We start from the raw sequence: 19818 nt of genomic DNA, 5'->3' as shown, positions 1-19818 counted from the left end.
ACATCAAAAATGAATTCCCATATGTTTGTATAAATCTCTTCAATATCAAATCTGATATAGCGTTGCTTTATGTTAACTACCGCTCGTCAAAGCCTAGTTCACTTAAGAGACCAATTTCCATATGTTAAAAGTTGTTTATATTGTGCAGTACTTGTGGTATTTAAAGTAGTAAACAAAACTTACTAAACACACTAAAACGCGTTCCTTCACCTACAATAGTAGGATCTTTTTGTTTTGTTCATTATTGCAAAAACTTGTTCATTTTTCAAACAATGGGTACAAATTTGCACACCTTGTTGTAGCGGGGATTCATAAATGGGATTCTGGGAAATGAAGGGATGCCTGTACTGTCACAATAGCCTGGTTCTCACATGCTGTCGGCAGGAAGAACTGGCTCTACATCAGAGCGGTTTTGAACAATTGTCAGATTACATGCGCGACTATGTTCCAAATCAATATTACACATCTGACACTTTGGAAACGAAAGCTGCTTAATATTATTGCATTCTGCTATAAAACACTGTGAATCCATGTGACACTATACTGTAGTTTCAACAAAGCCAGATAATTTGAAACATACTGGATGATTCTTAACTCCCACACGGGGATCTCACACACTTGGACAGCCTGTTCTCTGGCCTGGTACAAATCCAGAGGCACATGAACCAGAAAGCCTGTGTCCTCACCCGCTAACCGAGATCTGTTTGACTAAATGTGATACGACCGCCAAAAAACACGCACTCTAAACATCCATTCAGCATGGATGATTCTGTCTGCTGAGATTCAAAACAAAGAGGTAAAATCAGAAAAAAAATTGGCTTTTGCTTCTCCCAAAAAATCTCAATAGATTCGCCTGTCTTAGAGTGAAGAAACGTGTGACAAAACACTAAGCATAAAACAAAACGGACACAAACACAGCATTATCTGGGAGTGAGGCCTCATGGAAGAACTATTGGAAAACTGCAAAAAAAAAGACCAACAGGATCTAAAAAACTACAAACGGGAGGAAGCTGTCTGCCCCATCTTGGTCACTGAGTACTTAGATCTAGTCGTTCTAGGGATAATGACACGGAAGGGCAGTTTGTTCCAGAGCTTGTGCAAGGATGTGCCTCTTACTTTCAGTCCTTCGTGCACTTCTCTGATATACTCTCAATTTCCACCTGTGCCCCTGGAGGCTGGCTCCAGCGTGGAGCCTGAACGAGCTGATCTTGACCATACCTCACGGATACAGCAATCAGATGGCCACGCACATCTGTAACTGCAACACCTGCAGCTGTGCCGCACGCTCTGAGTCAGCACCGCGCAGACCGCTGGCCGACGAGACACAAAGGCCACCGAACGGCCGTAAAATAAAAATAACCTCCTCGCACGGCACAGCACTAACTCGCTGCAGGAATTAAATGCAGGTTTCGCCCCTCATCCTCCCACGATGCTCAAACCTCAAAATGGCGCAGCGGGAAGACTGTGAGACAGATTTCCTGGGATTTTATTTTGCCGTTGTCCCATGGAAAAGCAGTGTTGATGTATAGGTATGCCTACGAATGAAAGCCTCATGCTTTGAGCTTTGCTCCCCCTAAAACGTCAGACCTCAGAGGTCTGTGATTCCGGTGAAGGATTCATCTGCTTCCCCAGGGTCCTGACAGTTCCTACCTGCGGACTAGCTCGCCGAGTAATCTGAACAAGCGGATCCACGCGCACACGCCTGCACAAACTTTGCGAGCACCGAGGTCTGCCACGGGTCTTGATCACACCCCCACAACAAAGGGGCCATCTATAAGAACGGACAGAGCCGACTTTACTTCTTGAGGAGGCTCAGGTCCTTCAATGTGTGTAGTGAGATGCTACACATGTTTTATCAGTCGGTGGTAGCGAGTGCCATTTTCTACGCAGTGGTGTGCTGGGGCTCTGGGATTAGAGCAGTAGATTCCAAAAGGCTGAACAAGCTCATCAGGAGAGCGAGCTCTGTCATTGGGTCTGACCTGGACCCCTTGGAGGTAGTGGCTGAGAGGAGAATGATGTCCAAACTGGAGGCCATCATGGACAACTTCTCCCATCCCCTCTATGACAGGCTTGCAGGAATGAAGAGCACGTTCAGCAATAGACTGATTCATCCACGGTGCGACAGGGAGCGCTACAGGAGGTCATTCTTGCCGTCTGCCATAAGACTGTACAACGCATCCACCTTGCGTCTTGGCAGAGGCAACAGCGACAGTGACCTGTTTCTGGACTAAACGCATATACACATCTACTGCTTCATCTGTTCTTTCTTTTTCTTTTTCCCGTTTACAACCACTTTTTTGCAATATATGCCAGGGACCTGTGCAATACATTTATATTTATATTTATATCTATGGTTACATCTATATTTATATTCATACGTGTGATACGATTTTCTGTGTACTGTTCTGTTCTAGTTTCCTCTTGTGTGTCCGGACTGTGAGTAACTCTTGTATTGTATTGTATGTATTTTACTATTAGTATATAATTCGTTACACTGTGGCTGTGTTGTGTGTGTTAAGCTGCTGTTGCACTGCAATTTCCCTCACGGGATCAATAAAGTATCTATCTATCTAACAAAGCACCGAGCAACGCGGCCTCGCGCATCACGCAGAGCCGGACGGAAGCGCTCCGGCAGGAGGCCGGGACTCGCGTCAAGTTCTCAGGAAAGCTCTGGGGGGGGGGGGGGGTTGGGGGGCGCGACATCTGTTCCGGGCTGGTTTGGCTACGGCAGGGCTCTGCGTAACGTGAGGCAGTGCAGCCCCGATGCACGCAGGCGTTCAACCCCCCCTCCCAGTTTGCCATCCCCCGGGGAGCTCTGTGTTCACTGCGTCTGTACCAAGCAGAGCGTGAGACTCCGGCGCAGCGGGCGCCGTGCACCCCGTTGCCATGGAAACGCCGGCCAACCATGCGCTAACCCTCACGCCTGTCCCCCTCTGCCTCTGCCTTTCCCTCTGTCCTCTCGTCTGACCTCCTGCGGATCAGTGGCTCCGAGCCACTCGCGCTTCTTATTTCCCACTCCTCACTGTAAATATATATATATTAGCTCAGCAATTATCCAGTGCTTTAAGGTTGGGTGGGGGGGGGTGCCAGACAATCAAAGTTCATATAAGGGCTGGCTTTTGCACATTATTTTAAAACCTTCTGTTTGGGGGGATCTGCATGTTTGTTCGTATTTGGCATTCATACATAGCATTGCAGAATTGCCATGCTGAACAGTACACATTACTTGAGCCCGTTTAAGGTAAATTACAATATATTATATAACAGTACCCACTCAATGAGGAATAAAATATTGTAAATACTGTACGATATACATTCGCTAGATCAGGCCATGAACACCTGAAAATGGAGAAAGCGAAATTATAGGTCCCTTAATAAGCAATGACGTTTTATATATACTTAAGCTATGTATTCATTGTCAATATTTCTACATATACAAATGCAAAACTGATGGGCATCCTTGAGCACAAACATGGCACAATATGCGCTCTGCAACATAAAATGCAACACCAGGCCCTCAGCACCTGACCATACGCGACGTCAAGAAGGAAGCAACATTTAACAGGGGCTGCAAGATCGTTCCTCAGGCTTGGAGGAGGAGAAGAGACGGCAGGATCTCCGAGTGCTCAGAGCCTCGCTTTGGAAACTGAAAGATTCCCAGAGCCTGCAGAGTGCCCACGGTGAGTTAGTGTGCGAGTGCGCAGGGTTATCAGTTCACGGGCCGTCAGGACAACTGCTCCAGCCTTGAAAGGTAAGCTGCAGTCACAGCAGTGCCACAGCCTCAGTCGGCATTTTCAAATCTTGCCTCAAAACTATGTTTTACATTCTCCCCCAGTTTTGAGATGAAGCACCCCGAAAAGGCACTTTCGAAACTCAAAGTGGTTATAAGCGCTGTGGTCTTACTGGCTGAGCATCCCACAGCCCAACCCCTTTTTATTTTAAACCTGGTTATCCGTTTTAAAGCCAGCACTAGTTTCAGTCACATTTTTTATGCAGCTTTTTATCTCCATCTCTTTTACAAAAATAATCCCGTCTAATTAAAACGTTTTCCGGTGGCACAGGAGGGGTTATGGGTGGGGGGGTGTTAGTGCTAATCAGCGGCCTCACCTCTGGGAGTCGGGCTGGGAGATGGCGTTGACGATGGCCTCGACAGCGGTGTCGAACAGCTCGGGGTCACACAGCGCGGCGAAGCACTCCTGCAGCAAGCCCTCGCTCTCGTTGAGGGGCACGTCCAGCAGCACCCAGCTCGACAGGCACTTCAGCACCTGGCACAACACAGCACCCTTTCAGGGAAAGTGGTCGGGCTCCCGCAAGTAGCTGTAGCTGCTTGTGTTAATGATGGAACAAAAACCCCGATCTGGAATGATGCTGAAGCTTTTTTTCCTCTAGAGCAAAAGTGCACTACATTTTCTTTAACTCCAGAATGCACTCGAGCTAATTTGTCAAAACCTCTAGTACATAAAAAATGCATATTTTGTTACTTCCTACATTTTCACCTTTTGAAGTTTCAAGTTACACTCAGAAAACCAGCAGCCATATGACCCTGCAGGTCACAAGAGGCACAACAGGCAGCCCAATGTAGCACAGCACTGTGAGCCTGGTCAGTACCTGGACAGGAGACCTCCCGGGGAAAACTAAGGCAGGTGCTGGAAGAGGTGTTAGTGGGGCTAGTAGGGGGTGTTCACCCTGCGGTCTGTGTGAGCCCCAATACCCCATTATAATGATAGAGACACTATAGTGTAAAAATGGTGCTGCCCTCTAGATGAGATGTGAAATCAAGGTCCTGACCCTCCGTGGTCATTCAAAATTCCAGGGTGTTTCTTGAAAAGAGTAGGGGTGTAACCTTGGTGTCCTGGCCGAAGTTCCCCCTGGCCTTTACCAGTAATGGCTTCCTAATAATCCCCCTCTATGAATTGGCTACATTACTCTGCTCTGCTCCCCACTGATAGCTGGTGTGTGGTGAGCGTTCTGGCACACTATGGCTGCCGTCGCATCATCCAGGTGGGGCTGCACACTGGTGGTGGTGGAGGGGAGTCCCCATTACCTGTAAAGCGCTTTGAGTGGAGTGTCCAGAAAAGTGCTATATAAGCAATTATTTTTATTTTTATTAGGAAGAAACAGTTGCGAGAAGACCCCCCCCAGCCCCTGACGCACCTTGGCCTTGATGAAGCCGGGCGAGTCGGCCTGGCGCAGCAGCTGCTGCAGCAGCGGGAAGACGGCGGCCCACTCCTGCCCCAGCGCGCCGCGCACCTGCCCCCTGCGGAACTGCGGCAGCCGGCTGGTCTGGAACTCCTCGGGCAGCACGGTCAGCAGCTCCAGCAGCGCCAGGCAGCGCGCGCGCCCGTCCACGCCCGCGCCCTCCGCCTGGAACACGCGCACCATCTCGGACACGGCCGCCGGCCAGGCCTCCGGCATCATGTTGAGCGCCAGGGAGGCCAGCGCCACGCACAGCCGCGTCAGCACGATCTTGGGGCCCGAGGCGAAGCGCGTGATCTGCCCGAACAGCTGCGTCTTCAGCGTGTCGTACTGCTCGGCCGGGATGTCGCCCCAGTAGCGGGAGATCTTGGTGTGCAGAGCGCTGGCGCCAAAGTACTGGATCTCTTGAACCTTTATTGACAAACGCGATGAGAGTGAGACAACGGACAACCTCCGAAAAAACGGGGGTGAGTCCCCCTGCAATGCACCCTGCTCCATTTCAGGATGTATCGTACAAACTGAAGCAGAAAGGCAACAGATTTCATTTTCACAAATGTGTCTACGCTAATTAACTCAAACCGTAACAAACTGAAGAAGATGCAGCAGCTGGCATTGGTCTTGTCTTGCAAAACCTGAAATGGATCAAAGCGCTCTGTACTATGACTTTCACCTGGTTCTCTAGGGTATCAGTTATTGATGCACGCAGCACAATCAGGAACACTTGAGAAGAAAAAAAGGAAAATGAAAAAAGGAAAAAAAGGAAAATTTTCCTTTATCTTAATAAATAATTCTGGGATATGCTGGATATTGTCACTTGTTGGTTGGCTGCCGTGACTCAGCTACCTCTTGCACAGACAAAAGCAACAGCAGACAAGATCCAAGACCATCCCTGCCCTTTTCTGTCTCACTGCTTCATTTACTGTTCGGTCAATCCCAAGTAATCAAACAGAACACAGGAACACAAACGAGGACTCAATACCAGTCAATGCTTTGACGATTTGCAATGCCAGTCAACAAACTGACATGCAACGCTTCTTGAAGCAGATAATCTCTGATCTTTCAAAACTTAATTTGATACAGAGAGAACTGCTAACAGAATAATCTTTAAAGAGCTTACTGCTAAAGTGAAACATTCTGCCACTTTTCTTGCCTCCAACTCACCACCCAAGCCTCCGATAGCTATTTTTCTGCCTTTATACCTGCATTTGCTCTTGCTAGATGTGCACCTTCAAACTTTCGGAAAAACAAGAAAAATCCGCAGAAAATGCCTTTTCAAGCCATTGTACTCTGCCGACCATAATCAATCGTCACACAATAAGTAGGCCGCTGGCGGCACAGCGTGATAATTTGGGATGTGATTTTAATGTTCTTTTAGAATTTTCAAAGGCTTGCAACATTCTAAAAATACATTTCATGATGCAATTCCCTCCGCTAGAGTACGACAGTCCTTCAGAAGTCTCCAAAGCACACATCTAGTACTGGGAAATGTGCTTTATTGTTGAGTTGCTTCCCAATCCGGTCCTGAACCCCTCCCATCCCATTCCACCTTTTGAATCCAACCAGCTCCTGATCAGTAGATAAAACATCTACATGAATATACACGACGCGTAACACCCTAACTTGTCCACAGTAATAAAACACAAGATGTACACATGTACATGCGGTGGAGTTTTGATGATCAAGGTGCTGACTGGATCAATCTGCTAAAATCCCAGCGTGCAGGATTTAAACACGTCTTCCTGGACGGATTTCTCTCGTCGTCCTCTCCTGCTCCTCACCTTCTCCGGACTGAGCAGCACCCAGCAGAACTGCCAGGCCTGCGGCGACACCTGCGCCTGCATCAGCCACTTCTGTGCCAGGTTCTTGTTCTCGATGTTGGGGTCATAGTAGAGCTGGTGCAGCGCCTGGAAGGGGGGCAGGAGGAGGAACACAGGTTAGAGAGCATTGAGAGAGAGAGAAATAACAAGGGCAACAGAAACAAAGGGGAAGCACAAGAACAGACAGGACAAAGGAAGAAAGGGAGAAATTAAATCTATGTCATACGGCACCAGTCTGAACCACATACGATCAAGAAGTCAGCTTCTTCATGACTTTCAGCCGCCTCTCACAAATTGATTCCCAAACACTACTGCACACTCGCGATGGGCTCCCCATCCCAGGGCTGCTGGGACCAGTCAGATAATGAGGCATCTCGGACAGACCACGTCCAGGACAGCACAGGCCACAGACGCCAAGAGCACAGAAGAATCCTGTACTTCAGTGTGACCACAGGCTGCTGGTACTGTGCGCACGAAGACACACACCTGTGTCCCCCTGGAAAAGGTCTGTCCTTCTGCTTCCAGTAACATAACAGCTGGTGGTGACGCTGGAATTCCAGTCAAGTATCTATACTCAGCTGTTCCTGCAGCGTTTCAATGCACAGATGATCAGGCTGGTTTTCTAAACTTTTTTGGCCAAAAACATAATTGTGCAGCACCTATTCAGGACTGTGACTATGTGTGAATGGTCTTCGTCAGATGAAGCAGGGCATGATGTCTCTTGCATGAGCTGCCATTGTCAGTTTTATATATGAATAAACTCACCCAAAGAGACCTATTTAAATATGTAGAGTAACTACCTAATGTTTAGTGGATGTACACTGTGTAAAAGTCTGAGACTCCTGGCCTTGTTCCACTCTTCAAATGTCACGGTTTTCCACCGTGAAGTCTTATTTCACGTTAATGGTCAATCCTGAAGAGCTGATCCCTGTGTAAGAGCTGCCCTGTTATTCCAATCACACCAATGAGAAAATTACGATTTTAAAATAGTTCTTTGCATGAGACGTACTAACCAAACAAACCCAGGAACCCAGAGTTTTGACCATCCTGCCCAGAATTCTCCCAGGCTGCTTGTCCGTGCCTTTCCCGGGTCAGGCCTGCAGCGTGCACGGGGCGATCGGCCCCAGGGAAGAGCTGGGTCAGTCCACTGGGGATCAGCTCTCCAGTAAACAGCCCACTGTGGCAACGGTGAGAGATGTGCCCCCCCTCCAGCGCTCACTGGTGCTCCTTCCAGGGCCGCAACACGCCACATGACCGACGGCTCTGAACGCCACACTACACAAGGTGGTGCGGGGAGACCTCAGCCTTCTGAGGAGAGGACGAAAGGGCTTTGGGGTCCTGGGGCAAGCTACCCTGCCAATACTCGGGGTTCTTTCAAGAAACGTCTGCATGAGATCCTTGGATCCATTAGCTACTACGTCAAAACGAGCTACGTGGGGTTGAAGGGCTTCCTCTCTCCGGAAATCCCCCACAAACACACTCCTGCCAGCTGCCATACATTCAGCAGACCCGCCTCGACCCGCCTCGTCGTGTTCCTCCGAACCCGCTGCAAAGCGGCCTCCTACAGCGGCTGAGCCGACCGCAAACAGGTGAGTGTGAGCGAGCCGAGCTGGTGGTGTCTGGCAGGAGTGCACCAGGCAGGTCCCACTTCAACGAGCGCCAGCAAGCTCAGCCACGTTCACAAACGCTTCGAACGCCACTGCCGGAGCGTGGCGCACACAGCCGGACAAATGTACGCCGCGCTCGGGCTCGTGGAACAGTGCAAGGTGCCGGAGTGCTGGAGCAGACGCCCCGCTTGGTCGAGCGAGACCGTGAGCCTCCCTCCCGGTGGAGTCAAGGCTGCTGGCGTCCCTGCAGCGCAGAGGAAAACAAGCCCTTTGTTGCCAACGGTGACAGATTGCCCGCGCGGCGCGGAGATATAATTAACACAGCACATGCCAGCCGTCACCAGAGCCCTGCGCACCCCTTCCCACCCCCACCTCCCCCACACTGCCTCAGAGCCGCTGCCGCTCCTGGGCGACACATGCGCACAACCACGAGACCCCAATAATTTCACTACGCCACTCCGCCTTGCCAGGCAACAGTCCAGCTGGGTTCTACTGCAATGACATTTAACTTGAAGAGATGTCTCTACTAATGTACTAATGCTTCAGCTCTAGTAAGACCTCATCTAGAATATTGTGAACACTACACTATGGAAAGGATATTCTACCCCTAGACAGAGTTCAAAGAAGGGGAACAGAAACGAGCCCTGGTCTCAGGAGACTGTGACATACAGGCAGGTTGAGGGAGTTAAATCTCTTCAGTGAAGAACAGATAAGGATGGAGGAGCTTCGCTCCAAGTACACAAAACCCTAAGGAGTACTGACAGGTTTCACCCAGGGGGCTGTTTCCCACTCTGGAGTGAAACAAGGGTTATGGGGTCAGAATGAAAAAACTGAAGGGGAATGTATTCAGGACAGGGAATAGGAAATACTTCCTTACTCACAGAGAGGGCGGGTCTCTGGGACAGGTCTCATTTGCAGGTCTTTTTACGTCTGTACATACACACACAGACATCTGGGACAGGTTGCTTAGCTTCACTGTGTCTGTACTGTAGCTATTAGTCACTTAATATAAGAGTAATAAATAGCAGCAGTGTATAAAGACACTTAAATACACAGCAGAGCTACTGCACTGGACTGTGAGCTATGGTACAAGCGACAGATCTTGTAAAAATAAAGAAGTGAATACACACAGCTGAAAAATGTGAAAATAAAATCAGATGAGACAGTTGGGAAATACTGTCCACTGGAAAGCCGCCAAGATCTGCTGCTTTCTTGGAAGAGATTCAAAAGAAAACCAACCTGCTAAAAACAAACCTAATAATAGGTCCTTAGTCAAAACGGAGAGCTCCCTTAGCTTCCAAACTGTGATATCAGAGAAGTACAGCGGTCTCGCACAAACACTAGTTCTGCTTTAAAGTGCAAACTGGCTTCCTTTTACCACTGTAAGAAGGTGAAGACAACAGGATCCTACTGCATGCATGAGCCCAGGGCAGAGCAGTGGCTCTGTGGCTAAGGATCTGTGCCTGTGACTGGGAGGGTCCCGGTTCAAATCCTGCAGCCTGCAGAGGAATCCTACTCTGGCTCTTGAGCAAGGCCCTTAACCCCAACTGCTCCAAGGGCGCTGTACAATGGCTGACCCTGTGCTCTGACCCCAAGCTTCTCTCCCTGGGATCCTGGGATCACAACCAGGATCCATATCCAGGATATCCCCTCTGCTGCCTGGAGACCACAACTAGGATCTCAATGAGGGACCAGTTCAGGATTACTCCCTACATTCCGGCAAACAGCCAGGATCACAATCCAGTACAAGCACTACAGTCTGAAGATCCCAGCCAGTCCTAATCAGTGTCAAAATCCTACAGCATGAAGATCAAAGCCAGGCTCCCAGCCCAGAGTGAGTGCCTGGCTATCACAGTCAAGTTAACATCCAGAGCCAGCCCCTATAGCCCTGAAGACAATCCTCAGACTACCACACATCATGGGCACCAATGCTAGATTCATTAGTTGCCTCCTTCCCCAGTCCTCACCCTGGCTTCAGGAGTGGCATCCAGGAATTGAGCCATGTGTTTGTGACCACTGAGCAAGACCACAAAACAGTAGACAGCGTGAGGAAACTATACAACAAACATCAAAACCTTACGGCTGGGACAAGAGTTATTCCTTTTTCCAATTTCAAACACAGCCACGTTACAAAAAAAGTGTGCAAAAGAGGTCATTGTCATATGGGCAGTGCACACATCCAGGCTTTTAACATGATTAAACAACACTTAAAAACACATTTGTGCAGAGTCAAGTTAAGAAAGACTCTTTGACTTTCTTCTTACTTGACTTACTTCTACAGCATTCGTGCTGCTGATCAAATATCGATCTGTATTTGTCATCTGTGACTTTGGGCAGGTCAGATATCAAATATGAAACAGTGCAGTTCATACAAAAAGCTTGCACACAAAACACCCAAAGGTACCCGTGTTGGTACAGTTACCAGGCATTCATTGCCAGGCAACCGCATCAGCCCTGGACAGAGACGCAGGTAGACAGAGCGATCGACAGTCTCTCTAGGGCTTATTTTTGGTAGCAGCAAGTCAGATGAGAAGCAGAGATGCAGCTTCCAATCCCCACCTTCTCCTGATATGACAGGTGTGCGAACGTCTCATTTTTAAGCTATCACTTCTCAGCTGCAGCTATCCTGAACTTGGCTTAAGGAGTTTTGTCATTTACAGCACGATCCCCCCGATCCGGAGAAGAACCCTTAAAGGATCACCAAGAGAGTAAAGCTGATGGGGGTGTCCTGAAGCACAACGGCGTGCCTCATGTTCGGTACAATGGATACGTCACCCTTCAATCACCCTGCCTCCCTCCCGAGCAATCTCGCCATGGTGAGGCGTCCCCCTTCAACAGAGCTGCTGGTCAGCAGACTCGCGCTCTCAAGAACAACTGACAATGCGGGCATTCACCTCCCCGCCACGGACAAAGGCACAAGGGACTGTGTCACTCCACCCTGGCAGTGCCAGGGCACCAGAGCCAGGGGCAGCTGTCACAGGGCGGCCGCGCGCTGTGAGCAGCCTTAGTGTGGAACTGTGGCCCTGGCTACCTGGTATAAACAGGCCCACACAGGAGCAACGCTGAACCGAGGCCCCATCTCCGCACTTTTTACAAATGCTGGAAGGCGCGCACCGCAGGCGGCAAGACGATTTGGAGGGGCAGAGAACAGGACGCCAAATTTGCAAAACAAAAATTAAACCTGACTCACCGGGTTGTAATTTCCTTGTTATTATTTTTTAAATGATAGAAAGTGCTCTGCAGGAGAGGATGACTCATGTGCTGGACTGGACAGGGAAGGGTACTACCACTTTTCCCAGCCCTGCGGCACACAATGGGAGGGGTGCCGAGGAACAGTCATTCTTATCTGTGCCCACACCACTGTGGAATACAGCAGCCGTGCCTCCACGCGATGAATCCAGACCGATCAAATCCACTTCCCGCTTTTGGACGTCAGAAGGCCTTTCTGGTCTCCACTCCCTTCTGTTCCTTCTACATCACTGACCCTACGCCCTCCATGCTTTCTGAAGAGCAAACGTAGGCCCCCTCGGCCCATTTTGAAAAAGTAATTAATAATAATAATAATAATAATAATAATAATAATTGCTTACACTTATATAGGGCTTTTCTGGACACTCCACTCAAAGGGCTTTACAGGTAATGGGGACTCCCCTCCACCACCACCAGTGTGCAGCCCCACCTGGATGATGCGACGGCAGCCATAGTGCGCCAGAACGCATTCATATGGCTCTGAAGTAACCGTTCAGGGCCCTTCCTGCCAAAGAGACTCCCAGGAGGAGAGATGAGCATGCACCCCAGCCCCCCTTCACCTGTGCAGCACAAATCACGCAGCAATCATCGCCCACCCCCCATCACCACAGCCTCAACCATCTCCCCCCCACACACAGTCAGTGTTGCAGGCGCACGCAGGCACGGGTGCGAACCTGTACACGCGCTCGCGCACACAGGGACACAGCACAGGGACCCTGCGAGCACACACACAAACGCCCAAATTCCTGGACTTGCAGGGCCTTCCCATTGACCACGCTTTTCTAACTCACCATTCCAAACGCCGCTCAGCGGAACCGCCACACGGTGTGAAACCCCCCCGAGCGATTCTTTTTGGACTGTAAGTTGATGGCAAAATTTGGCCACACAGAGAAACCCACAAGTGCTTTTTTTTTTTTTGAAGAGACAAGGCCACAGGTGCTGTCCCAGATTCCAACTACCCCACCTGCGTTACCCACACCGGAGCACACAAAAACACAATTAGAGGACACAGCAGGGCCGCACGCTCCCACGGGCTGCAGCCACGGCGACCCGTTGGCACGCACCAGCCCGTTCCCGCCGGGCACAAAGAGCCGGCGAGAGAGGAGGAGGAGGAGGAAGAGAGAGGGAGGGGAGGGAAAGACAGAGGAGGCCAAGACAAAAGAAGGAGGGAGCATAAGAGCAGGGGGAGAAAGAGGAGGATGAAGACCCAGAGAGAGCCCCAACGGTGATCCCGATCCGTGCGTCTCAGCCAGGAGAGCAGACAGGGTCAGAGCTCCACCCTGCCACCCTGCCACGAGTCTCATTCTCACCAGAACACAGTCACAGCCTTCCAGCTCAAGCTCAACGCCGGTGCCTCAGTCGACAGGATCCTTTCCAATTCTAGCATTTCAGACAGATGGGAGGACGGCCAGGGCTGGATCAAGAGGGGAAAGCAGATGGGACAGACACAAGGAGCAAAAGATGGGAAATGCCAAAGGCATGGCCAGTCCAGAGCCGCCCGTACGGAGGGCTGTAGCGCAGTGCTCGCACCCTGGAACACCAGTGTGGAGACTCCAGACCACTGCGGTGTCTTACACAGCTCTTGACAACAGAGCAGCGCCACGATCATCCATTCCCAAATTGTTTCTGAACCAAGTATAAAAACAAACAGCAAATCTTCCATAAAAGAGTACATTTTCCAATGAAAGCTGACTCACTTTGTACTGTATATCATTTCCCTGTATTCAGTATGCATAATGCTTTTTACTGAACAAATTGACTGTATTTGAATTGCAATGTATTAATACCGCGCTGAATAAACTATACCCTTGTGGCATTGCATCATGTTGTGTTGGCACTGGCAATAATATTCAATTTCCTTAGCAAGGATCCGTTTCATGAGTTACAAGCTCTTTTACGTGGTTTTATGTCGGAATTTTACTTCAGCCCTTCTACATCAGCTACAGGCAAAGTAGCTCTCCATGCTTGTGAGCTCATTTCAAGCAAATATACACAAACAGCCATGCGATAAAATATCAAACTTGCAGGTGAAATTTTCTTTGAAGGTAAATTAGTGGGATTTGTAATTGAGCCTGCAATCCAGACTTGTTCAAAATGTTCTGTGCTGGGAGTCCGGATTCTTTCGCTGGTACCGGATGTTGCACCGGTCACATTCAGGTAGGATTCAAACCCAGCAAGGAAGCTGTGCCTTTTGGGTGAGTCCCGCCCTGCTGTCTGCTCGAACCCTGGTCTGCACCCTCAACCTCAGAGCTCCCATCTAACACAAGCCAGCACGTCAACAACATCCCTGCAGTGCAATGCCCCAGCGCCCATTTCATCATTCGCTCCATCCCCCCGCCAGCCCACGCACACACCCAGCGCAGGGCCATGACTACAGCAGGAAGGCAATCCCAGAGCGCCCTGCAGCTCCCAGAGCCGAGCTGAGCGCAGGAGAGAAGGCCACCCAGAATCAGGCCAGTCACAGGGATTTACACCAGCGGTTTCCCTTTCTAATCCCGCGGGGCCGTCCTGTCTACAGGTGTGTAGCACAGCTGAGGCCTGAACAACCTGAATCGGCTCATCACGGGCTAGACTGGGTCACTTTCCCACCTGCTCTCCGCTCTTAACGGGTGCCGGTGCTTTACCAGGACTGATGACCCCCGGCTTAGACGATCACAAAACTGAAGAACCAGCGGCTTCGGACTCACTTATCTGCGCCTTGTGCAAACAAAAACAAAAAAGAAGCAGACTCCCCCAGCAGGAGAAAAGACAAAGGATTCTTCAGCAGTCTTCACCCTGCCCACGTTCTCTGGCTTCGGCACGTGCAGAACAGTGTTCATTTCAAACCCCCATTATTGCTTTATCACCTCACAACTAATAACGGAAAAATCCCATTCTAAAAATCACTCATCCCGAACTCCCTCCAGTAGACATAAAAACGGCTTAATGGATCTCTGAAGGTAGGCTATGAGCTTGGATGGGGAAAAAATTGGGTTCTGGTATGAATGTTGACACCACTGCCCAGAACCATCATTGGCCAGTCATTAGTAAGCAAAAGCAGAGAGGACAAGAGCCAGCAGGCCTAGCGCTGGATGAGAGCTTTGTCCAGCCAACCCGCCCCAACAGCCCACACCCTTGACAACAGCTAACAAGTCAGGTGGGTACACTTGATGCCTCCATCATGCAGAACGCCACCCTCAAATTCCAGCGTTCTGGCTTTTGACTGATCACATCAGCGCTACAGCTGAAAACCGCAACTGCCTGATGGAATCCAGAGGAAAAAAAAAAAAAGATCCCAAAGGAACTATAGCGTTATTAGATAAAATGTCCGCAGCTGACCACAAAACCTGGAAGTCATCGCTGGAGCTCCCGTACGGGAAATACTGGGGAAGCTTGAACCTGTGAATCAATAACGGATTCAGCTCGTTAAACACCTCCTGGGCAGAGAGGAGCAGGAAAGGCAGGCCCTGCGGTCCTCAAGGAATAGACTCCCCTCCAGTCCAAGCCGCTGACGAGGCAGAGACAGAAAACTGAGCCGCCATTTTGTAGCGGCTGGAGTGCGATCTCTGACGGGCCAAATGTGGCCATCCCTGGTTTAAACTTGAGATTTTTTTTTTTACTCCCACTGTCTCTGCACTGGGAGGGCCCCGTACCGCAAAGAGATTGGCAAAACTGAAGATTACAGGCAGGTCGGTCATACAAATAAATCTGTCCACTCCAGCTGCTTACTCACCTCGCCATCACTACAAATTTGACACACGGGGGAAAGACCAACTGGACCCAACTAAACCTCAGGGCAGTCTGCAGGTAACTTAGCAACAGAGCTGCCCAGCATTCTTTAAAATCTGCCCTTCTAGACACAAGCTGCTGTTGACTGGGAGCCTGTGAGCTACAGGTCTTTGCTTGCCCAGACACACCAGAATGATGCGGACTGCAGAGAAGAGTCCAGCGGGCCCTGACAGCGCCCTGCCCTCACTCTCCGTCCACACTGTCCAGGTGGAGCTGTCAGACAGAAGCCCAGCAGGTTTGACCTGACCATCACTAAAACTCAGCCCAAACCGAGCTTAAGCGTGTTGAGAATGGGTACAGAGCGTTTCAGTCGCAGTAAATTTTCATCTTAATTCTCTCGGCAGTGGGCCTGCCCGCTGGCCACAGCACAGGGAGGCTGGGGTCCCTCTGCAGATTGAGGGGTGGACAAGGGGCAGCTAAACAGCTGGAGATGGGCTGACGGAGTGGTTGGAAGAGAGGTGTAGTATTTACCCCTTTTAAAGGAAACGACGTCAAGAATCATCAGGCTTTAGAGCGGCTGAGGCTGACTTAACGTGGCTGTTGTCATCGCTCCCAAGCTTTCGTTGTGAGCTCCCTGACAACACAACCAAGACACCGCTCACACTGCACAGCGGGTCAGACCGGACCTTAGAAACACACACCACAGCCCATTGGTGCCCGGGGACGTCAAAGTCCATTGCAGCTGTCAGGAGTATCGATCAGCCCGATCGCACTGCTGAGGTGTCGGGTGTGGAAGAGCTGCAGAGGAGCCGGCTGCCAGGTGCGTGCGGTATGTGACACCCCCCGCCTCGCAGCGTTTGTGCTCCAGTGTCACCGTCTCCGCACGGACACGGCGCAGCCAATACCCCCACGCCCCCGGGGGGGGGGGAGGTGGGAGCTGACACTGTCACAAACACCCACAGCCTAAACAACAGCCCTGCCAATAGTAACATTCACCTCATAAAAATAGCAACAGACATCTTGATACCCGATATCAGCGGCACTAGTGATGATAAAGCCAGACCTTACGTGCGTGTTGCCCCCTTAAAATACCACTACTAGCGTAAACCACCTTTCCCACGATTACCGCAAAACTGCATTACCGTGACAACCACGGGTACGAGTGGGGATGGGGAATTTAATTTGACTCACCTTTTCCACGTTCTCCACCGTGAACTCCAGGGAATCGGGAGAGTGAGCGGGTCGGCCCGGCTCCATGCCTGCTCAATGCGAGTGAGAAACGGGCAGGGGTAGAAAGCCGACTGTCGGACAGGACAGGTGGTTTGGGGAACGTCCGGAGAAATACAACTACTGCCCCTGTGATCGCCGCCTCTGGTGAAGCGGGAATGACCGGCGGGGCACTAGTCCGATCTCTCCTTCAAGCTACCCTACGCCCCAGACCTCTGGACTAAGCGTGTTTTCCGAACAGATAAAACAAAATCAACGACTCCTCGCCTCCCTGCAACCCTTTCAGAAACGGTACACCCGCCCTCTCTCCCTGAATTTTCGTCCCCCCTGCGATTCGGGAGGCGTTAAAAAAACAGCCCCTGCCTGCTCCCGGTCGCCGGAGCTCCTCAGAGACAGCAGCTGAGCGCCTGAGCCCCTTAAAATACCACTACTAGCGTAAACCACCTTTCCCACGATTACCGCAAAACTGCATTACCGTGACAACCACGGGTACGAGTGGGGATGGGGAATTTAATTTGACTCACCTTTTCCACGTTCTCCACCGTGAACTCCAGGGAATCGGGAGAGTGAGCGGGTCGGCCCGGCTCCATGCCTGCTCAATGCGAGTGAGAAACGGGCAGGGGTAGAAAGCCGACTGTCGGACAGGACAGGTGGTTTGGGGAACGTCCGGAGAAATACAACTACTGCCCCTGTGATCGCCGCCTCTGGTGAAGCGGGAATGACCGGCGGGGCACTAGTCCGATCTCTCCTTCAAGCTACCCTACGCCCCAGACCTCTGGACTAAGCGTGTTTTCCGAACAGATAAAACAAAATCAACGACTCCTCGCCTCCCTGCAACCCTTTCAGAAACGGTACACCCGCCCTCTCTCCCTGAATTTTCGTCCCCCCTGCGATTCGGGAGGCGTTAAAAAAACAGCCCCTGCCTGCTCCCGGTCGCCGGAGCTCCTCAGAGACAGCAGCTGAGCGCCTGAGCTACTCCGCTCCGATGTCCATGATGCCACTCAGCGTTCCTCTCACATCGGCATCGAAAAGCCAGCCTTATTTTTTAAAAAAATGCATCAACCATCAGTATACGAAGATGCTACTGGTGGGAAACACGATAACGCTAGCTACTCCGTGACTAAGGCGGTCCGTCATGCCATAACTTAAGGTACAGAACTACAGCTGGATATGCAGCTTACACTACATACGTGCGAGCACTGATATATGGATATTTGTACAAATTCCGTCTCGTCACTGTCAGACACGCCGCTGCTTCACTGCAGCAAGAGCACACTCAGCCAGCCTCGCTGGGTCCTCATCCGGAATGACGCTGCTGCCTCGGACTCCATCAGACAGGAGGGAGAGGGGGGATTCAACATGCGAAATCACGCGCTGTATGACAGGAAACAAGCAAAATGTCAGCAATAATGCCATAGTGTACATTAAAATAATTCAAATGGGGGGGGTGGAGAATGAGCCCCGCTGCGTTTTCCTTTTCCCTTGCGGTCTTCCCGCTATTTAATTTCTCTTTTTGATCAGGCACGCTACGGTCATTTATATAAAGATAGGTCCCCCGCGGTGCATTGTGGAAAATGTATTTTTCTCTCCTTGCGGGTGGGAGGGGTGGAGTTTAACAAAATGGGATATTCTAGTGTAACAATGTCCCCTACTGGCAAACCACAGCCGATACAGTCGCGCTGGACGGAGTGCCGTACTGTTTCAGACCAGAGGTCGCAAACTCAGTTACTTGGAGAGCCTTGTGTCTTCTGGTTTTCGTTTCAACATGAGTAGTCAATTATTAAACACTTATTAAAAAAAAACAATTATTTTCTGAATTAAAATATGTCCAGTTTTCTTAGAGGTACTGTTACCTCAAATCGGTGTTAGAAGTATTACAATTAGGCAGCGAATTTAATAATCAGCCTAACCACGCAGCTGAGGTCTTGGGTGAAACAAAAACCACCCGAGAATTCGTTCTTTTCGATGACAAATGGTTTGAAGTAAGCCTGTAATTACTTCACATACCGTTTGGTTGGTTCGTTTTTTTTTTTTCACTAGTGTGACAGCAGCAGTTTTAAGCTCTGAAGACAGAACTCCAGAGCAGGCGGCTCCATAGAAGAGTATTGTGGCCAGTGTGCAGCAGGCCAGAATACAGACCAAAGCAGGAGTTGAAAAGGTCAACCCAGGACACACCCGTGATTTCCTTACATTTCCTTACACAAGAGCATCAGGGGTCTGGAACAAGCTGCCCGAAAAGATAGATTTAGGGTTGTCATTTCTCTTCTGTTCACATGTTCTTAACGTATATTCTTAACGTTGGTTAAATTAATAAGAAAAACAAAAACATTAACTGACAGAATGATGATGATGATTACTACTACACTAGGAATACTTTATAAAAAGAAAAAGACTGTACAGTAAAATGCACTGCTCGATATATTGGCGTATGTTTGACACCCATCGCTGCCGTAATTGTCTGAGCGGTTGATCTGCAATACCAGCCGTAGTCCGCACGCTGCAGCAGCTATTCCTAAGAAGAGTGAATGCAGCGACCTCTAGCGGTGCCAGGGTACAAGTGCAGTCGAGGGTTGCTCTGGAAACCGCGTGTCATGGAAACAGGAGCAGCTGATTTTGGGGTGACTGACGTCATTTACAGCTGATGTGATTCAGCAACTGGTGAGAGAAAACACATACTTCTGATGTCAAAATACAGGTTCCTCACAGTTTAGAAAATACTTTCAATACATGTTACCTTCTGTTTTTCATCATCATTATCATCATCATCATCATAAATAAATAAACCGTCTCACATTATTACTGATAAGTCGTGATTTTAAATGTGTTGTTTCGTTTTCTCCAGTACCAGACAAGGCAGGCTCAAGGCACGGTGGGGTAGGTAATGTAAAGAAATGCCGGTGTCAAAACAGCTCGTTAACACTGCATACAATTAAATATATCCGGCTGTGAAGATATTAAAATATACATGTTCTTAAAGCCTAGTCATTTACGTGTCTGCCCTACAGGGGCGGGAC

General features: G+C 49.9%; 1 protein-coding gene across 2 annotated transcripts in view; it reads right to left on the bottom strand.

The window, feature by feature from the left end:
- Nucleotides 1-17211, bottom strand: part of ipo13b (importin 13b) — a 44275-nt gene extending 27064 nt beyond the window's left edge. For both annotated transcript variants that reach the window (XR_011190458.1, XM_069194426.1), the window contains exons 1-4: nt 16769-17211; nt 6975-7100; nt 5155-5607; nt 4108-4265 (exon numbers count right to left, since the gene is read on the bottom strand). Coding sequence is in view for 1 of the 2 variants with exons in the window: in XM_069194426.1 (XP_069050527.1) it covers nt 4108-4265; nt 5155-5607; nt 6975-7100; nt 16769-16834 (803 nt within the window). In the remaining variant the exon portion in view is untranslated. The remainder of the gene's footprint in view (nt 1-4107; nt 4266-5154; nt 5608-6974; nt 7101-16768) is intronic.
- Nucleotides 17212-19818: the final 2607 nt, after the last annotated feature.

Source organism: Lepisosteus oculatus, chromosome 9 (assembly GCF_040954835.1).
Source record: "Lepisosteus oculatus isolate fLepOcu1 chromosome 9, fLepOcu1.hap2, whole genome shotgun sequence".
Lineage (NCBI taxonomy): Eukaryota > Metazoa > Chordata > Actinopteri > Semionotiformes > Lepisosteidae > Lepisosteus > Lepisosteus oculatus.
This window is presented reverse-complemented; position numbering and strand designations above follow the sequence as displayed.